The following is a 20,135-nucleotide window of genomic DNA, read 5'->3' on the forward strand; positions in this document are numbered from 1 at the left end:
TGTGTCCGACCAATGTGGTTTATTCCTGCTCCAGCCAAGCTCCATTGGAGCCTCACGCAAAGCTCTCACTGCAGCTTCCTCAGATCCAGGTGTGGCAGGTAAGAGCCCAGACTGTGCTGCTGAACCTCGTAGTTTCCCTCCTTCTTCCGCTGGTGGACAGTGACCTGTGAGGGCAAGAAGAGAGCATGAGAATGGCCTGGGACCACAGGGATGGGGGTGGCCAAAGCCACAGACGCCTGCTGCCCCCTGTGTGTCTCTCAACCCTTTCCTACTTCATTTTCTCTCATGCATGCCTTGTACCTCTTTTATCTTTCTCTTCTCTTTTCCCTTTAACTCTGTTTGTCTACTCTTTTCTCTGACATCCCACTCATATCTTCTCCCTCCCTCCCTCCCTCTCCCTCCACACGGGCACCCTCTAGCTTAACTGACGTATAACTGGTGTACAATGACCTGTATGCATGAAAAGTGAATGATTTGATAAGTTTTGATTATAACTTTGTGAACCATCACCACAATCAAGACAAGGAATGCTCGTCATCCCCAAAAGTGTCTTCATGCTCCTTTGTAATCCCTCCTTCCCTGCCATTTGCAAACACATTCTCGTTCCCAGGCAACCACTGATCTGAGTGATATCCCTGCAGATTAGCTCGTATTCTATAATTTGTTTTAGGCAGGATCATACACTATGTACTCATTGTTATCCAGCTTCTTTCACTCCATATTATTATTTTGAGATTTACGCATGTCAGTGCATGTATTTATAATTTATTCCTTTTTATTGCTGAATTAGTATTCCATTGTGGGGCTAGACCATGGTTTGTTTATCCGTTCACTTGTTGACGGACCTCTGGGTTGTTTTCAGTTTTTATGAAGTTATTATGAACATTTGTGTACAAGTCTTTGTATAGATTCTATTATTGTATTTTATTGTATTTTAATTTAATTTAATAATTTAATTTTATTATTTCTCTTCCATGAATTCCTAGGAGTGGAATGGCTGGGTAGGTATATGTAACCTTTAAAGATGCATCCAATCTATTTCTTACCAGTACTATTTGAGAGTAACAGTAGTTCCTCATCTTCACCACCACTTGTCAGAGTCAATCTTTTTAATTTTAGCCATCCTCATGTGTCATAGTATCTCATTATGACTTTCACTTATGTCTCTCTAAGACTTATGTTGTTTAAAAGAAGGAAAAAGCAAGGGGCACTGGGTGACTGAGTTGGTTAAGAGGCCAACTCTTGATTTCAGCTGAGGTCATGATCTCAGGGTCCTGGGATTGAGCCCCCCATCAGGCTCTGCCCTCTGTGGGGAATCTGCCTGAGGATTCTCTCTCTCCCTCTCCCTCTGCCCCTCTGCCTGTTCATTCTTTCTCTCTCAAATAAATAAATAAATCTTAAGAAAAACAAAAAAAAAAAAGAAAAAGCAAGACACACACAAACTGTGAGAAAAATTCATAAAACATTTTCCCAGTAAAGGACATATATTTATAAAATATAAAAAACTCTTGGGCGCCTGGGTGGCTCAGTCGGTTAAGCGACTGCCTTCGGCTCAGGTCATGATCCTGGAGTCCCGGGATCGAGTCCCGCATCGGGCTCCCTGCTCGGCGGGGAGTCTGCTTCTCCCTCTGACCCTCTTCCCTCTCGTGCTCTCTCTCTCTCATTCTCTCTCTCTCAAATAAATAAATAAAATCTTTAAAAAAAATATAAAAAACTCTTACAACCCAACAGTAAAAAGACAAGCAACCTTCCTTACTTACCAGGAAGCAGCAGATCAGGCATGTGATGAGTACCAGGAGTCCCACCAAGCAGATAATGATGATGGCCCAGAAGGGGAGGTCTGGGGAGATAAGTGCTGGTGTGAGCCACCTCCTATCATTCCCCTAGGCCTCCTGCTCTCCCTGTACTGTGTCTAACAGTCCCTGACATGGGTTGTCCAGCTTTCATCATTATCAAGACTCTGGGTACATGGTTTTCTTTGACTAGGTACAGCATCAAGACATTCCTTCTCCATCCTGAGCTGGGGCTTCTTTGAGGCTTACCAGAATTTTCAGTTAAGACATCATTTCTGTTGGGAGAATACCCTGGAAGTGAATGAAATGGAGAATGTATGTGACTGTGTTTTATGCTTTTTTTGTATTGTTTTTATGCTTTTTAAATAAAGCTTTCAAAGTACACAGAAAAATAGAACAATATCATAAACATACATCATCTAGATTTAACAATGTATATTTCACCCAATTAAAACAATATTTCATCCAGTGTATAAATTGTTAGCACTTGCCACCCTTGCTTCATCATCTTTTCACTGAAACGTCAAAGTAGAAATCATGATATTCACCCATTTTTCTCTAAGAAATGAGGACACTTTGCTACATAATCCAAGGCTATTATCACACTCAAGGAGTGTAATAAATTAAATCAAATTCATACCTCTGGGCAAGGAGGACTGAAATTGGGCTGGGCCATCTTATGATGGTTGGGGGGAGAATGGGTTATCATAGCTGGCGAGACCAAGGGATCTCTCTAAATTTGTAAATTCCCTTTCAAATGCTCTCTTCTCTGCCCAGAAACACATTCACCCCTTCTCCTTTACCAAGTTGTTTTATACTCATTTTCCAGGATTCACCTACAATGTAATTTCATCCAGGAAGACTTCTCTGATGACCTCTCCCAAGTATGAATTATTTCACACCAAATAATTAATACTTTTCAATTGCCTATTCTTGTTATTGCAACTGCAACATAAACCCCATGAGGGTAGGGACACATAGAACCCACCAGGCATGGAAGAGAGTTTCAGGTCACCCTACTGTACAACCTATCCCCAGCCAACTTCTTATAGATGTGCTGTCCAATATGGAGCAGCTGCAAGTGGCTTTTGAAATTAAAAATAATTTTCATCAAATCAAATAAAAAAATCTGGTACCTTGGTAACATTAAAAATCAGTAACTATAAAAGCCAGTCACAATAGCCAGACTTTAAGTACACAGTAGTCACACGTGGCTACTGCACTGGACAGCACAGATATAGAACATTCCATCATTGCAGAAAGTTGTGCTGCATGGTGCTGATCCAGAGCAGAACATGGCAAACTACAGCCTATGGGCCAAGTCAGGTCCATTTTTATACAGGTCCTTTTTTTATACAGCCTGTCTTGGAGAAAAGAGGTCCATCCCCTATGCCTGCAAGGCTGGTTCACATACAGCTCAGAGCTAGAGTCCCTCACTGACCACTGGCCAAGTGACTTTCAGTACAGGGATGAGAAATAGAATTCCAGAGAGGGGAAGTGACCAGCCTGAGGTTACAGAGCTATCTCTGAGAAGGCAAGTATCTCTAATATTCCACTGGGTGTCCCTTCCTCTCCCTCAATGGTGGATAAAGCCTGGGGGAGTATGCCACCTCCTGTTAGCCTAAAATAGTTTAATGCTGACTCAACCCCAGGTCTCCAAATTCCCAGAAAAGGCCCCACATGGGGAGGTTGGACCTCCAACTCCTGCCCCAATGACCAAGAAGCCTTACCATCCACAAGGACACTGTTTCTGTCCAGGGTAAAGTTCTGCAGCTGGGTACCATTTTTGGTCAGCCTCAGGAACTCCAAATAGATGGCAACTCTGTCCAGTCTCCAAGCCAATGGTGAAAAGTTACACAGGGAGTCCACCCCAGTGTGGTTGCTGTGGGGGACAGACCTGGAAGGGCAAAAGGAATGAACAAGGCTATCTTGAATTCTACCCTGCTTCTAGGTCCTGTCCAAAAGAACTTTCTACAATGATACAAACATTTGTGTCTGCAATATAAAAATACAGTCATTATTAGCCCCATGTTGTTGAGCACTTAAAATACATTAGTGTGGGTGAGGAACTGAATGTCCCACTTTATTTAATTTAATTAGTTTATAAATAAAAAGCCATGGGGAGAACATTTTTGAAATGTTTGCAGTAGGACTTCCAAAAATCCATAAAATCATTGAGAATGCTGGGAAGAATGGTCAAAACTTTTTCAGAAGTCTAGAAATTAACCAAAGCCTTGCAACACTCTGAGGATCATTTAGTTGAGGAAAAAATGGCTGAATCCTGGTAAAGGGAACAAGATTTATGGCATTAGAACTTGCATTATCCCCATCCTGCTCTCATAATAACTTTGAAAGCCAGCAGTATGAGAACACGGTAGCTGTGAAAACCAGCAGCCTAGCAGCCACAATCTATTTGGAGTTCCCCAAAAGACCCATTCCCATTGAATTTTCAATGGTTGACTTGTCTGCAGATTCCTTTAAAAAGCCCCATTTTCAGGGCTTGTCTTTATTTGACTCAGAGTGTTTTCAGTGAGGGAAGCCTATCCCCAGGGCATGTGCCAAAACCAATCAGTGATAGTTGTTTAACATGACAGCTGCCTGAAGGAGCAATACCACCAGTTGGTGCAGGCAAGAGGTGAGACAAAAACTTTTTAAAAAGTGGGTATAAGATGTCTCTGAGGGGTTTTGAAAAGCTCCGATGCTTGTGGGGGAGGTCTACAAGGTCACAAGTGTGTGGGGCGGTATGAATACTTGAAAAGGTCTTAATCTCTCACCTCTAGCTAAAAGGTTGGCTTAATATCTGAAAAAAGAATTATCAGTGGAATAGAGCATATTAATAGAATAAAGGAAAAATAACACACATCCAAAAAAAAAGAATTTAAGGAAATACATCCTTCATGATTATTAAAAAAAAAAAAAAAGCTCAACAAACTAGGAATAGAAAGTTGCTCAACCTGAAAAATAGTATCCATGAAAAACCCACAGATAAAACCATACTCAATGGTGAAAGACTAAAAATTTTTTCCTAAGACCACGGACAAAACAGTGTTGTCTTCCTTCATTTCATATCTTATTTACATTTTAATAAATGTAATTTTAATAAAACAATTAGGCATGAAAAAGAAAGAACAGGCATTCAGATTGGAAGGAAAGATGTAAAATGATCTCTATTTGCAGATGACATATTGAATATAGAAAATCCTAATACACACTCACACACAAAACTAAAAACAATTAGTTCAGCATGAATGTAGGATATAAGACCAATATACAACAATTGTATTTATATACAATCGTAATTAACATTCTTAAAGTGAAATTAATAAAACAATTCTATTTATAATAGCATCAAAGGATAAAATATAAAACTTAGGAATAAATTTAACAAAAGCATTGTGAGATTTGTACACTGAATGTTGTTGAAAGGAATTTTAAAATACCTAAATACATGGAAAAGCATCCCATGTTCATGGACTGGGGATGTATTATTGTTAAAATACTCCCCAATTTGATCAACAGATTAAATGCAATCCCTACCAAAATCCCAGCTAACTCTTTTACAGAAATTAACAAGCTGATTCTAAAATCCATATGGAGTTGCAAGGGACCTCAAATAGGTAAACCAATATGGAGAATGTGCAGAACTGGAGAACTTCATTTCCCAATTTCAGAACTTACTACCAAGCTACAGTAATAAAAACAGTGGCCACTAGTATAAGGATAGACATATAGTCAGTGGAATTGAACATGGGGAAGGGAAGGAGAAATAAAATAAGATAAAAACAGAGAGGGAAGCAAACCATAATAGATTCTTAACTATAGGGAACAAATTGAGGGTTGCTGGAGAGGAGGTGGGTGGGGGATAGGGTAACTGGATGACGGGCATTAAGGAGGACACGATGTAATGAGCACTGTGTGTTATACACAACTGATGAATTGCTAAATACTACCCCTGAAACTCATAATACAATATAAGTTAACTAAATTTAAATAAAAAAATTTAAAAAGTATAGAACTTAGAATCCATAAACAAACTCATACCATCATGGACAACTGATTTTCAACAAGGGTGCCAAGATAATAGGGAAAGAATAGTCTATTTAACAAATGGTACTGAGACAAGTAGATATCCACAAACTAAAGAATGAAGTTGGACTCATACCTCACAACATAGACAAAAATTAACAAATCAAATGCCTAAATGTAAGAGATAAAATTATAAAACCCTTAGAAAAAAACTAGGTGTAAATCTTTGTGAATTTGTATTAGGCAATGGTTTCTTAAATTTGGGACTAAAATCACAAACAACCAAAGAAAAAATTGAGAAATTGAGAGTCATCAAAATTAAAAATGATTGTGTTTCAAAAGGTAGTATCTAGAAGGTGAAAAGGCAATGTAACAAATGGAAGAGCATATTTGCAAATCATATATCTGATAAAGGTCTACTATCCAGAACATACAAAAATGATGATAACTCAACAATAAAAAAAATCAACGTAAAACTGGAAATAGGACTTGCATAGATATTTCTCCAAAGAAGATAATAAATGACCAACAAGTACTTGAAAAAATGTTCAACATTACTAATTGTTAGGAAAATGCAAATTGGAACAACAGTGAGATACCACTTCACATCCACTAGGATGACTATAGTAAAAAAAGGATAATAGCAATTGTTGGTGAGAATCTGGATAGTTTGGGACTCTCATATATTGCTTGTGGGAGTGGGAAATGGTAGATCCTCTGTGGCAAACAGTTCAGTAGTTCCTCAAAAGTTAACACAGAATTACCATATGACCATACAATATCAGTCCTATGTATATGCCCAAGAGAACTGAAGACACAAACTGATGCAAAAACTCACAAGAATGATCATAGCAGCATTACTCATAATAGATAAAAAGTGGAGATAACCCAAGGTCCATCAATGAATGGATGGATAAACGCAAAATGGTATAGCCCCCCTTATGGTTTGCCTCTATAAGAGACTCTTAACTCTAGGAGACAAACTGAGGGTTGCTGGAGGGGAGGTGGGTGGGGGCTTGGTGTAACTGGGCGATGGGCATTAAGGAGGGCATGTGATGCGATGAGCACTGGGTGTCATATGCAACTGATGAATCACTCAATTCTACCTCTGAAACTAATAATACAGTATATGTTAATGAAACTGAATTTAAATAAAAAATTTTTAAAGTAATATAGCTATACAACAGATATTATTTAGTCATAAAAAAAGGAATGAAGTACCTATATGTGCTACAACATGGATGAATCTTGGAAACATCATGCTCAGGGAAAGAAGTCAGTCACAAAAGACCGCATCGTATAGGAATCCATTTATATGGAATGTTCAGAATAGGCAAATCCAGAGAGACAGAAAGTAGATTATTGTTTTCTAGGGGATGTGGACAAGGGAAGACTAGGAAGCAACTGCTAATGAGGATAGGATTAAAAAAAAAAAACAACATTCCACACCCTACATCACATCTACGTCAAAAACTAATGATGTACTATACAGTGGCTAACTGAACATAACAAAAAAAAATTCCACCATTAGATAGCGGGATGGTTGTACCACTCCATAAATATACCACTAAATTGTACACTTCAAAGGGGTACATTTTCCATGTGAATCATATCTTAATAGATGTAAAACAGTTTGGATTGCTTCATTTGATTAGTGGCTACACTACTGAGCAGCACAATTAGACTGCTGGATTCTAAATCATCTGGTTCTAGCCACCCCCATCTTCTATGGATCCTGACTTCAACAGCTAATTTCTTTTTTTTTTTAATTTTTTTATTGTTATGTTAATCACCATATATTACATCATTAGTTTTTGGTGCAGTGTTCCATGATTCATTGTTTGTTCATAACACCCAGTGCTCCATGCAGAACGTGCCCTCCTCAATACCCATCACCAGGATAACCCATCCCCCTCCCCCCCTCCCCTCTAGAACCCTCAGTTTGTTTTTCAGAGTCCATCATCTCTCATGGTTCGTCTCCCCCTCTGACTTACTCCCCTTTTCTTCCTCTCCTTCAACAGCTAATTTCTTAAGGCATGGATGCTACATTCCATATTGCATGGCCCCAACACCAGGCACCTCCAAGTCTGCTGAAGTCTACCCTGGCTTTCTCGAATTTCTAAGCCAGTTGGGCTCACTGGTTTAGGAACAAGTTGGTTTTTAGGTAACAGTTCTATACTCTCAGGGCTATCTTCCATAAAAGCTAGAACTGGGACCTTGACATGGGGACACTTTTACTTAAAGGACAGCAGGAGTCTCCAGAGCGATTAGGTCCTGAGCGGGAACTCACCTGAATGCTAAAACTTCACAGCCAGAGAAAAAACTCTTGATGCTGCTGTTTTGGAAGAGCTGGTTGAGCTGAAAGACAGGGCGATGTTCCCTTGATCATCATCCCAGGCCAAGTGGCATCAGAGAATTTTTAGCCACTGAGCATACTTCCCCATCTATTTTTTCTTATCTCAACAAACACTAGCCCAGATATGTGTACCAAAAGACATCCCATTCCAGGGTATGACTTAGTTATATGACCCTGGACTAGCTACTGAAACTCTCTGGGCCTGTTTCTTAATTTCTAAATGGGCATAAGAACCAGTCTTCACGAATTGTTATGAAAAATAACCCTCTGACTACCCAGGGTCCATAGGTCTGTCTCTACCTGGGGACAGAGTGGACACACAACCCCATTCTCACCGCATTCTCAATACTTCTCTTGTTCTGCTGGTGTTTGGTGGTGCCCGGCTGGGCTGTGTCCTGGGAATAGAGTAGGTTGGTGACAGTGAAACTCAGCTGGAAGTGCTCAGGGCGGGGACTGCTTGTTGGTTTGTCTGTTGGTAGATGAGCTGATGGCTCCACTTCTATAATAAAAAGAAGGTATAAAAGTCCCAGTCAGGTGAAGAAATTAGCAAAGAAGTCATTCCAGCTAGTCTACTTATTCCTGGCAATGGATTTTTAAAGGTGGGCTACATGAGACCCTCTATCCACCTGGACACTTTGAATCCATTGATCTATCCATCCAACTCTCCCCCAAGCATTATGAGAGCTCACTAGTATGTGGGGAAGAGGAGACTGGCCCCTTCTGGGGAACAGAGGGCAAGTGCAGGTGCTGATCACCTCAGGGGACATCTGTCATACACCTTTGCTGACCAAGGTTCCTAATGTGTCTTGCTGCCTCTGGTCTTTTCCCCCTCCCAATCTACTCTCTATACAGCACCCAGTGGATGAGCTTTCTAAAGCAGAACTCTATGTTGTGTTCCTCTGCATACCATTCCAGTGCCTAAGAAAGTCCCTGCCTGCATCTATAGCCTTACCTGCCATTTCTCCCACATCAAGGTATTTGCTCCAGCCATATCAAACTCCTTAGAGCCTCCCCAAATATTCTGTCTTCTAGGTTATAAACACATGTAGCTCAACTCCCCATCTCTTCCCACTGGCTAGGTCATGTTCACTATCAATCTCAGTTTGTTCATCACTTCCTCCAGAAAACTTTCCAAGATGGGCTGTGTGTCCCTCCTTGGGGTTCCCATAGACTCTTGAAATTCTCTGATTATAGCAGTTACCACAGTGCATCATCAGTGCCTATTTACTTTCATGACATATTGTTGAATGAATGAACGCATCCTTCAATCAATCAATGTATGACTCTGGCAACTCAGGATACTCTACATTTTGGGTCAGAAAGATTTACGAGTAAAAATAATCATTCCCTTGGGTGCAGTTGCTGCATGTTTTCTTCCTACCTCCTGTTGGATGATCCAATGCCATGGGTAATCAACATGGGCCTCCAGAAAGCCCCCCTTTCCCCTCCAGAGCCTCCATCCATTCCACCGCTACTGAGAAGCCCCATCCTTCCTTCCTCATAGCCCCATCTCTTCAAGCCATGAAACCAGCCCCCAATCTTGCACCTGTCACATGAAGGTCCGCCAGTTGATAGGTGGCGCCTAGCCAGTGTGATGAGACATTCAGGGTCTTGTCCAGAAAGACCTTCTTCACCACGCTGGGGTCCACATTAGAAGAGAACAGTGCCTGGATGGTGACAAACATGGAGCCCAACCTAGGGACAAAGACCATGGAACTCAGCCATCACTCAACACCAGTAGTCTCCTGAGTTCCTATTTTATAGACCCAAAGACCTAGGGGCAAGAAGTGAGAGATGATCTCCCAGGCTAGAGGAGACCTGACCAAAAATATAAGGTTTCCAGGAGTTGGGAATGAACAAATATAAAAATAATGAACATCTCTTGAGCACTTCTAGGAAGTAACTTACACATTCCCTCACCATCACTCTGGTGGAAGGTATTATTATAATAATCCCCATCTTAGAGACAAAGGAACTGAAGTTTGGAAACACTCAAAGTCAGCACTGTGTCCATGATCCTCCTATTCCCCAGCGTAGATGTTTCAGTTCTTCCACCCATTCTTCACAGACCTGGGTTCAAACCCAACTTGGGCAATTCTTGAGCTGTTCACTTCACTTATCTGAGCCTCAGCTTCCCCATCTGAACAATGAGGATGATCACGATAGTATCCATCTCACAGGGGCTGTGTGAGAATCCCATGAGATGACAATGCATGAAAGTGCTCAGCAGGGGTGCGGCCATGGGAAATGTTATTATTGGGCTGATCTTTGTTGAAAGTATCCAGAAGAGGAGAAGGTGGTGGATGCTAATGTTGGTGGCCCTGTGAGGTTAATCCTTTCCCTGCCCCTGCTTTGAAGACTTATGGAAGGAGATGGTAGGAATAGATGACAGGGACGTGGGGGAGCATGGGTACCACGTCAGTGACTTTCAGCTCAAAGACTGTGCCAGGATGGAAGCTCAGAGCCACAAGCTGCCAGCTCAGCCAGTGCTTCCAATCTCCTCAACTTACGTCAAGTTGGTGACCAGACAAGAGCGGAATATGTCTTGTAGCTGGCTGCCTCTGTAGAGTTTGGTGACCTAGAATAAAGGGTGGGGACAGTGGGTGAGATGGAGGGCTCCTGGGGATGGAGTGGGCTACTGGAGCCAGTGAAAGAACACAGGCCTTGGAGCAAAGGAGCTCTGAGTTCAAATCCTGGCTGTGTGATCTTAGGCACACCACTCCCCTTTCTGAGCCTCAGTTTGCCCATCTGGAAAATGGGGAAGGCAGCCAGAGCACCACCTTCGTAAACTGAGAGAACTCAGAACACATAGGTAAAGTGGAGAGTTAAAATAACCACTTAATAGATGTGAATCAGACAGAGGAATGAGGGGGGCACCCAGGCCAAGGAGAGATGGGACAGGTGAGAGAGACACTACCTTGTCCTGGATGTCCCTCCACAGGGCTGTGTACTCCAAGGATATGGGGTCTGGGTTGCTGAGGTTCCAGTTGATGATGCGGAAATTTAGCTGATACTCCCTCTGGGTAGATAAACTCTGAGGTGCATAGCCTGGAGCCAATGAGAGGGAGAAAAGACAGCTGGAGACTCTTAGCCTTTAGCACAGAGAGAGGCATGGTGCCTACTGTCAGAATCAGCCAAAGTCAGGCCCACCCTCTGGGGGCTTCCAAATGGAAAGTCACCCCACAGAGGGGGAAAACTGGAATTTTACAGTCTCGGGGTGAGGTTTCTGTTGTGCTTATGCAGTTCCCACTTCCTGGAATGTTCTTCAGTCCTCTGCTTTTCCTGGAAAACTCCTACTCATATTTCAGAACCCCAGTGAGATGGAACTCCAGGAGAGTAGGGATCTTGTTCTTGCCATGTCCCTGGGCTTAGTACAGTACTGGGTACATAATATCCTCTTCCAGGAAGCCCTCCCTGAATTGTCCCTCCTCTGTGCTTCCAGGGCACCCTGTTAATAGCAGTGTCTCTGCCTTTTTTGTGTGTCCCTAAGTAATATTCAGTTCTCTGGGTTATGAGATTTTCAGGGACAGAACCTGTGTGTTCTATCTCTGTACCCAGCACATGGTTTGGGACAGAATGGTAATGTATATGTGTTTGTTGAAGGAGTGAATGTGAACTGCAGTGGATCCTCAAATAGCAGGGATGAGATACTCATCTCCATTTTGTTCACTCATTTACTCATTCACTGGGTATGATGATGTACTAACACATAAAGAACTGAGGCTGTAGTACCATATTACAAGACCTTAATTTTGTAGAGTTGGATAATTAAACAATTGTGGTGAAGTATGATAAGTTGGTCTGGTGCCCATCTAGGGACCAGGGGACCATGTAGAGCAGGGTTTTTCATCCTCAGAACTAATGATATTTGGGGCTCTGTAAATCTTGGTGGTGAGGATCTCCTGTTTGTTGGAGGACATTAGCAACATCCCTAGCCTCTAGCCATTAGATGCCGGTAGCACTCTTCCCCAGTTGTGGCAACCAAAATGTCTCCAGTCATTGCCAAGTGTCTCCTGAGGGGCAGAATTGCCTCTAGGTTAGAATCACTGACATAGAGGAGCCTCACATAGAAGAACTCCTGTCCCAAAAGATTCCATGAATCAGACATTTGGGGTTCAAATTAAAATTCATTATATTAATTTGTCAAAGAATTTCATGCTATTTACCTGACATAACAAGAGAGACTCTCTCCATGGAGAGTTTGGGGAGGGTGTCCCCTAATCAGAACTTGGGCTGACTTGTTAAAGAGTAAATAAAGTAGAACAGAGGCCAATAATGATTGCTGTAAATCACTCACCATTGACGAAGAAGCTGTCACTGACCAGGGTGTAGAGGCCCATCTGGGTGACACCATGGGTCAGCTGGTTCAGCTCCCAGTAAAGCCGCTCTCTGTCCAGCCCATGGCCCATGGAATCATGGTGGTAGGTGCAGATGGTATCAACATGGGTGGCTGCCCCATCCTTCTCAGGTCTGGGGAGAGAGGGATGTGAGGACTCTAAAGAGAGGTCCTGAAACCTCACTATGGGGGCCACAAGGAAGGAGGAGCAAATGGGAGGTCAGTGGGAAGACTGGAAGGGTTGGTCACCAAAATGGTCACTACTGGCAAATGCTCAGGAAAAAGTCCTACCTGAGGGAGATTAGTCTGCAACCTGAGTAGAAGGGGCCCAGACTGCTTTTCAGAAACAAGGATCCAAGCTGGGGAGGAAGGAGGAGGAGAATGAACAGGAGAGACAAGGGTGGGGGAAGGGCTGGGTGGAATTTATCCCACTTGGAGCTGCTGGGAGCAGGGTCTCACCAGGCGCTGCAGGGTCCTCTTGGTGGAGTTGAACATAGCTGAGCCATTGTTCATAGCCATTGAATACTGGAGGTTGGAGATGGTGAAGTTTAGTGTGAGGGTCTTCAGGTTGTGTCCCATAGCTACAAGAAGAGAGGGGAGAGACGGCTACTACTGAGAGTTGGCCTGAGACCAAATCAGAGTCCTGCATTCGCTGTACTCTGTCATCTTCTCTTCCAGTGGCACCACCACCCACCATTTGGTCACCCAAGTCAAAACCAGCACGTTGCTCAGCTCCTCCTCCCTCCCCTCCAAGTAACCCCAATTCCACTTGCAGAAGAGTCCTCACATACATCCACTCTCTATCCTGTTCCAGCCCAAGCCTTATCTTCTCTCACTTGGACCAACACCCCAGGAGACGTACTGGATGCCCTCTCTAAAGAGTGTTCTCTACACTGAACGCTAGGAGATATTTTCTTAAGTGAAGATTTCAGTATAGTCACCACTACCCATGGATTCCTTTGGCCTTCAGTGTCAAGTTCAAGCTTCTTGACCTGGTACTCAAGGTCCTTCCCAATATGGTTCTTGCCAACCTTTCAGCTTCACTTATCCATCTACTCCAGGTTAAGCTTAATGCTTTAAGCAAACCAAATCCCTCTCAGTTCTCTCCATACACTATGCTGTTTCTGGCCACTGAGGCTCTGCTCACTGAATCTCCTATACCAAGAAAACTCTTCATCCCCTATTTTCCTGGATGACCGACCCCTCCTCATTTTTAAAGACTCAGTTTGGGTGAAACTTTCTCCAGAAAGCCCTTCCCCTCAAAATCATATTAGGTGTCTTTCCCTAAAATGTCTCACACTGTGTTATAATGGTCTGCTGATCTCACAAGGCTGGGGGCTCCATGAGGGTATGTGTTAGATTGAATTGTCAGTATAATCTTTGCTATTGACATGACTGTCCTATACCAGAATTTTACAACTGACTGGTAGAGGTGTGGGGCTGGAGAGCTTTTCTTGGGAAGGAAAAGGGATCTCCCAGATACCTGTGGTGGCTTCTAGTTGCACAGGTGGTGACGAACGAGGCAGGAATGTGGTGGCTGCCTCAGGAGCTGTGGAAAGGGCAGTCATCAGGAAGGAACAGAGTCCCCACAGAGTGGGAGAAACTCCCCAAAGCTTGCCTGGGCTCCAGCAGTGGTTGTCCCAGGACAAGCATTCACAGGTGTGCCATAAATGAGAATAAGGGAAGGAGGAATTGTGTGAGCAGAGGGGTGAATGGGCCCATGAGTGAAATAAACTCAAGAAAGTAGGGTAGGTGAACAAGAGAGAGACTAAGCAAAGAGGACAGGGAGATGAATGGGCAGAAAAGCAGGCAGACAGATGGGATACCTGGATGGACAGAGGGGTCAAAGAGAAAGCAAGAATAAACACAGGAAGAAAAGTTGGAGAGATGGATACAAGAACAAAAGGAGGAAAAGACAAGCAAGTGAATAGAAAGAGGATAGATGGATGGATGGATGGATGGATGGATGGACGGATGGACAGACGGACGGATGGACGGACGGATGGATGGATGGGTGGACAGATGGATGGATGAAAGGAAGGACAGAAGAATGGATAAAGCATAGAATGAATGAAGGATGGGTGGATGGAGGGAAAAGGAAGAAAGGATAGATGGAGAGATGAATGGATGGAAGAAAGGAAAAAATGAAAGATGGATGGAAGGATGGACAAAGGAGAGAAGGAATGAAGGATGGAGGAAAGAAGGAGAGGTGGAAGGATGGGTGGATGAATTGATGGATGGGTGGATGAAACAATAGAGGGAAGGAGAAAAGGAAGGATGGGTGGATGAACGGAAGGAAGGAAGAATGGATGAATGCATGGGTGGACAAAGGGAAAGAAGAAAGAAAGGATGAATGGAGGGAAGGAAGGAAGAATGGAGAAGTCTGAGAGAAGAGATAACTTGGAGAATGGAAGAATGGATGGATTAAAAGATAGATGAAGAGATCATTGGACAACTGAACAGGCAAATTTGGCCAAACCACTGAGTGGTCACCACAGTTTTCAGCTCTATATTGAGGCCCCTTCTGTGGCCCTTGTAGGAGATCTTGTTTTCAGGAGCCAGGGACTCATCATCTGACCTCAACCCGCATCCCTGTAGGAAATGTTTGTTCAAATTTCTTCCTCCAACCCAAAAGGGTGTGGAAAGTTTAGAAAGCCAATGTCATGCCTGCAGGCCCAGAAGAGACCAAGGACTCAGCATTCTTCTTCCCACTGACACCTGGCCCCACTCAGGAAAACAGCCTGAGTTTGGGGATAGCTTCCCTTATTAGAGAGGAGAAAAGTTTGGCTTTTGGTACTGGATGCAAAGATACATACTTGTCGGAGGCTCATCTGGACCACGTTCATTGTAGCCTGGAAACAAAAATGTCACACGTAAGGGGAGATGGCAGAACAATCCCAGATATTCCATGTCTTTGTCCGTGTGGGGCTCCTGCTGCTGGATGCCTTTCCCTCTGTGTACCAGGTAAGCATCTATGCATCTTCTAAGGTCAGACTCAAATGTCATCTCCATCATTAAGGTTTTCCTGATCTTCCAGTTAGAGATGACCCTTCCCTATCCACCTCTCCAGCATGCCCCCAAGAGACTCTCATCACATTTATATTCACACATTTATTCCCACACATATCTATCCATCCCACCATCGACCCTTCTGCCCTCCCTTCAATCTATCCCTCCATCCAACAACTATTTATTGAGAACCTACTATGTGCCAAGTTCTATTACATTTGGGGAATACAACACTGAACAAAATGTCTCTGCCCCTTTGGAGCTTACATTAAGACAGGTTGCCCATGTAGCCTGTCTGTCCCTGGTGCCACGCACAAGGCCTGGCTTATAGCAGATACTGGTGACTGATGACTGAGTGAACAAAATGAAGCCTATTTTACAGGGCGAAATATCCTAAACTGGCCCCTGCAATGGCCAAGGTGAAGGGAACAGATGTGAAATCACAACATCAAGACCCAGACTGACCACAAACCTACTAGTGGTATGGGCAGGTCCCTTCCCTTCTCTGCACATCTCCCTCTTTGCTGAAATGGGAGTCATAAAGGACCAGGATGTCTCCCTGCCCACCCGATGTGGCAATGGTGATAAGAAAGTGTGAGTTGCCAAACACCATCCCCAAGTTGGGGACAGAGAGGAGAGAAGCTGAGTTATTCCAATAAACCTCACCATGTTCCATGTTCTGCCTCTCAGAACCCCAGAGGAGGGTCACCCCCTTAAACACTGTCCCTTCCTGGCTTCTAGGCTGATGCCCAGCGTGTCCAGAACTTGGACCCCACAGATGTTCAGAGTGCCCACCTAACTTCCTGGCATTGGGGCCCCAACGAGGAGAGAAGCCCATCTCTAGTCTAGGGTGAGAAGCTGGGAGGGGAGACAGATGTGGGATTTTCTTTTCCCATGTATCCCCTGGAACGACCCTTCTAGGAGTTAAAGGCATCGGGTGGGGCATAGCATTGGATGCTGACTGCTGGGGCTCATGCCTGGCTCCACTCTTCTCTAGCTACACCCACCTGGGCAAATTACTTAACCTTTTAGAGCCTCCATTTCTTCATCTGCAAAACAGGTGTGATCAGGGACAGTTTTACGGAGTGACAGTTGGAGGGTGGGGGTCAGTATGGAGTTGAGATTCACACCTGAGTTTGTCTCAAGGTTTCCCCGAGAGACCTGACCCGTGGGATGGAGGGGTGGAAGCAGTGAGGGGGGCTGAGAATCGCTCACCATTGAGGTAGAGGCTGTCCTTGTCCAGAGAATAGGGGCCCAGCCGGGTGATGCCACGGGTCTGCCGGCTCAGCTCATGGAACACCTGCCTGGCAGGCAGACCTGGGCTGCTGGGGGGCTGCCGGTAGGTGCAGAGGATGTTCACCCTTGTTTTGGCGCCATTCTTCACAGACCTGAGGAAGGAGAGATCGATGTGTAGGGAGTACAGCCCATGTGGCACCTTGCCACCCGTGGTCACTGCACACATCATATCCTGTGTTCCAGCCTTACTGAACCATTCACAGTTTCTCCACCTGGCCACACACTCTCACCCCAGTATCTTTGCACGTGCAGCGACTTCTGTCTGGAGGTCTCTCCCCTTCTCTCCTCACTCTCCGGTAACTTCCCAGTCATCCTTCAGATCTCAACTTAGACACTTTCTCCAAGAACCCTCCCAGGCTGAATCAAGAGAAGGTCCTGGCTGCCACTAAGTACCTCAAGCTTCCCCCATCCCAGCCCTGATGGCCCTCACTGTTAACATGTATTATTTTTCCTTTTCTCTTCAGACAGTGGCCTCCATGAGGAAGTGTTATGGGACAGTTTGGCTCACTGTTGTGCCGAACTCCCAGCACCTCGCACACTGCCTGTTCCATGCAAAAACCGAAGTCCTGATGAATGGATAAACAAAATATGATATATCCATACAATGGAGTATGATTCAGGTTTAAAAGCGAGGGAAATCCTGACACCTGCCACAACGTGGATGGACCTTGAGGACACTATGATCAGTGAAATGAGACAGACACAAAAAGACAAATACCATATGATTTCATTTCTAATGAGGTACTCAGAGTGGTTAGATTCATGGAGACAGAAAGTAGAATGGCAATTGCTAATATCTGAGGGTAGAGGGAAGTGGGGAGCTGTTGTTTAATGGATACAGAGTTTCGGTTTGTGCAAGTTCTGGAAATTCGGTTGCACAACAATGTGAATATACTTAACACTACTGAACCGGACACTTAAAAATGGTTCAGATGGTAAATTTTCTGTTATGGCGTCTTTTACCAAAATTAAAAAAAAAAATCAATTCCCGTCAAGATTCTGCATAGTGTAGACCTTGTTGCTATCTGGAAATGCACTTCCTTTCTCTCTTTCCCTCTCTATCTGCTCCAGCCACACCGGCCTCCTTGCTGTTCACTGAACATGCCAAGCTCATTTCTACCTCAGGACCTTTGCCCATGCTGTTTCCTCTGCCTGGAACAGTTTTCATGGCCAAATCCTTCTTTTCCAACTGGGATACTGCTCAGAAATCACCTGCACAGACACATGGTCCTGTGCCCTGGGTAAAGCTGCTTTCCCATCTCTATGCACTTCTGCTTCCCACCACCTTACTATATTTGAAACCCTTTTCGATATTTATTCTCCTACTTATTTCTGCTTTCTCCACTAGATGAATGCAGGGGCAGTGCTTGTGCTGTCACTGTGGTACCCACCACCTGCCTCAGAGGATCTGCACCACCAATCACAGTGGAATGGAAAACACAGATGGAAAAGTGCTTTGCAGACACTAACAGAATGCATACTAACCCAGAAAAGTGCAAGTAATTGCCTGAGTGATGAAGAGTTTCAGAACTACTAGTGGTGATGGGTTCATAGCATCGTGCATGTAACAGATGCCACTGAAATGTATACTTTGAAATGGTGAAATGGCTCATTTTATGTCTATACGTATTTTGTTACAATTATAACAATAATGTAACATAAAGACATGGGTGCCAAAAAGGACCCTCCAAGACAGTCTGCCACAACTGGGAGTGGCCCCCCATAGTCAGAAGTCCTGTCCTTTGGTGATGGGCCATGGTGGGTGGGTGGAGGGGTTCTCACCTTAGTGAGGTGACCTTGCAGCCTGCATATCGGGCTCCTAGGCTGCTCCTCTGGAACAATGGGCTGAGCTGTAGAGGAAGGAGAGGGCCAGTGTGGTCACAGCTGGTGACAGCCTGGAGGAGGGGTCATGGAGGTGGGGACGGGGAAGCTGGCCTCTCACCAGGTGCTGCATGAGGCTGTCTGTGATGTTGAACTTGAGGGAGCCGGGGTGGCCCATATCCGCTGAGTAGCGCAGGTTGTCGATGGTGAAGTTCAGCGTGAACGGCTCCTCACCGACCTCCCCAGCTGTGACAGGTGCAGGGAGAGCCAAGGCTTGTGGGAAGGTCAGGGCGCCCAATATCCACCCACTGTGGGGCTTCCAAGGGCCTCTTGTCCTCCTCCAGATAAATCTGAGGGTCGCTCGTTAATGGAGACATCTCCAGCAGCAAGTAAGGACGGGCTTAATGATTTGGGGGCTGGAGATGGTATTCCCACCCAGGTGCAGGAGTGGAGGGCTCTGTGAAAACACTAGTGGTTTTGTTCCTTCTGGGAAGGAAAGGCTCCAACTTACCACACTGATGTAGAACCAGGAAAAACCCCAGACATTGTCCTCCACATTCTCTCTGCTCCCCCATCTCTATCTCTTTATCTCTCTGTGCCTCTCTCGTTTCCTCTCTTTTTCTTTCTCTCTGTCTCTCTCTTACACCCAGGTATGCCAATCTTCTATGCATTGCATAAAAAAAAAAAAAAGCCAACTAGGAGCTGCAACCAATCTCTCTGCACCTTGATTTACTCATCTGTAGATAATAATTATTACTACTTCAAAAGCTGTAATGAGGTTTGAACAAGTCAAATTCTGTAAAGTGCTTAAGCACAGTGCTGGGCACAGAGTAAACACGATATAAGTGTTCATTATATAAAACAAATAATCAAATACTTTCTGATCACTCACTATACATGGAGCTTTTTACCTGGATAAATAAGAGCTGGGTGCTAGAATCATCCACACTAAACAAAGGAGGAACCACAGTACAGAAATAGTCTTCTGCCCAGGGTTACATGACAGGAGAGGGAGAGTCTGGGTTTGGACCCAGGTTCTCCAATCCCAGAGTCCTTGCTCATGACTCCCCCTGTGAAGACACATGCTCTTGCTTAGACACATGCAGCTGGCTCAGTATTCAATGGTTGAGGTGACCTGTGTAGGCCCCAGGAGAAGTATAATAAATGGACCAGAGGCCCAGTGGCCTGACTCTAGAATAGATAAGCAGTGAGCAGCACAGGGTTAACTATTCAGGACAAACCTCTGGAAGAAAAACTTACTTCCCCTCTTCTCTTCCTCCCTTCTGTTCACTACTCCTTCCAAGCTCCCTTCTGTCTATCCTTCCCTCTGTCCTTCCTTCTTTCCTTCTATTCTTTCTTTCTTTCCATTCATCCATGCATTCATCTTTTTTCCTTCAGTCTTTCCTTCCATCTATCCATCTTTTCTTCTACCTCTCTCAATCCCTTCTTTCCTTTCTTCTATCATCTGTCTATCCACCCATCTATCTCTCCAAGCATC

At 44.2% G+C, this 20,135-nt stretch overlaps 1 protein-coding gene across 1 annotated transcript in view; it reads right to left on the reverse strand.

Moving 5' to 3' along the window:
• MUC16 (mucin 16, cell surface associated) overlaps positions 1-20,135 on the reverse strand; it is a 58,754-nt gene continuing 38,619 nt past the window's right edge. The window contains exons 32-48 of the mRNA XM_025862943.2: positions 18,759-18,883; positions 18,599-18,666; positions 16,736-16,908; positions 15,328-15,363; positions 13,995-14,060; positions 12,971-13,092; positions 12,803-12,870; positions 12,473-12,645; positions 11,093-11,223; positions 10,686-10,753; positions 9,722-9,870; positions 8,511-8,674; positions 8,110-8,177; positions 3,524-3,690; positions 2,043-2,084; positions 1,761-1,840; positions 1-164 (exon numbers count right to left, since the gene is read on the reverse strand). Coding sequence (XP_025718728.1) covers positions 66-164; positions 1,761-1,840; positions 2,043-2,084; positions 3,524-3,690; positions 8,110-8,177; positions 8,511-8,674; positions 9,722-9,870; positions 10,686-10,753; positions 11,093-11,223; positions 12,473-12,645; positions 12,803-12,870; positions 12,971-13,092; positions 13,995-14,060; positions 15,328-15,363; positions 16,736-16,908; positions 18,599-18,666; positions 18,759-18,883 — 1,799 coding nt within the window. The 3' untranslated portion in view covers positions 1-65. The remainder of the gene's footprint in view (positions 165-1,760; positions 1,841-2,042; positions 2,085-3,523; positions 3,691-8,109; positions 8,178-8,510; positions 8,675-9,721; positions 9,871-10,685; positions 10,754-11,092; positions 11,224-12,472; positions 12,646-12,802; positions 12,871-12,970; positions 13,093-13,994; positions 14,061-15,327; positions 15,364-16,735; positions 16,909-18,598; positions 18,667-18,758; positions 18,884-20,135) is intronic.

This window comes from Callorhinus ursinus, unplaced genomic scaffold, assembly GCF_003265705.2.
Source record: "Callorhinus ursinus isolate GAN/ISIS: 27379988/994484 unplaced genomic scaffold, GSC_fseal_2.0 scaffold107, whole genome shotgun sequence".
Taxonomy (NCBI): domain Eukaryota; kingdom Metazoa; phylum Chordata; class Mammalia; order Carnivora; family Otariidae; genus Callorhinus; species Callorhinus ursinus.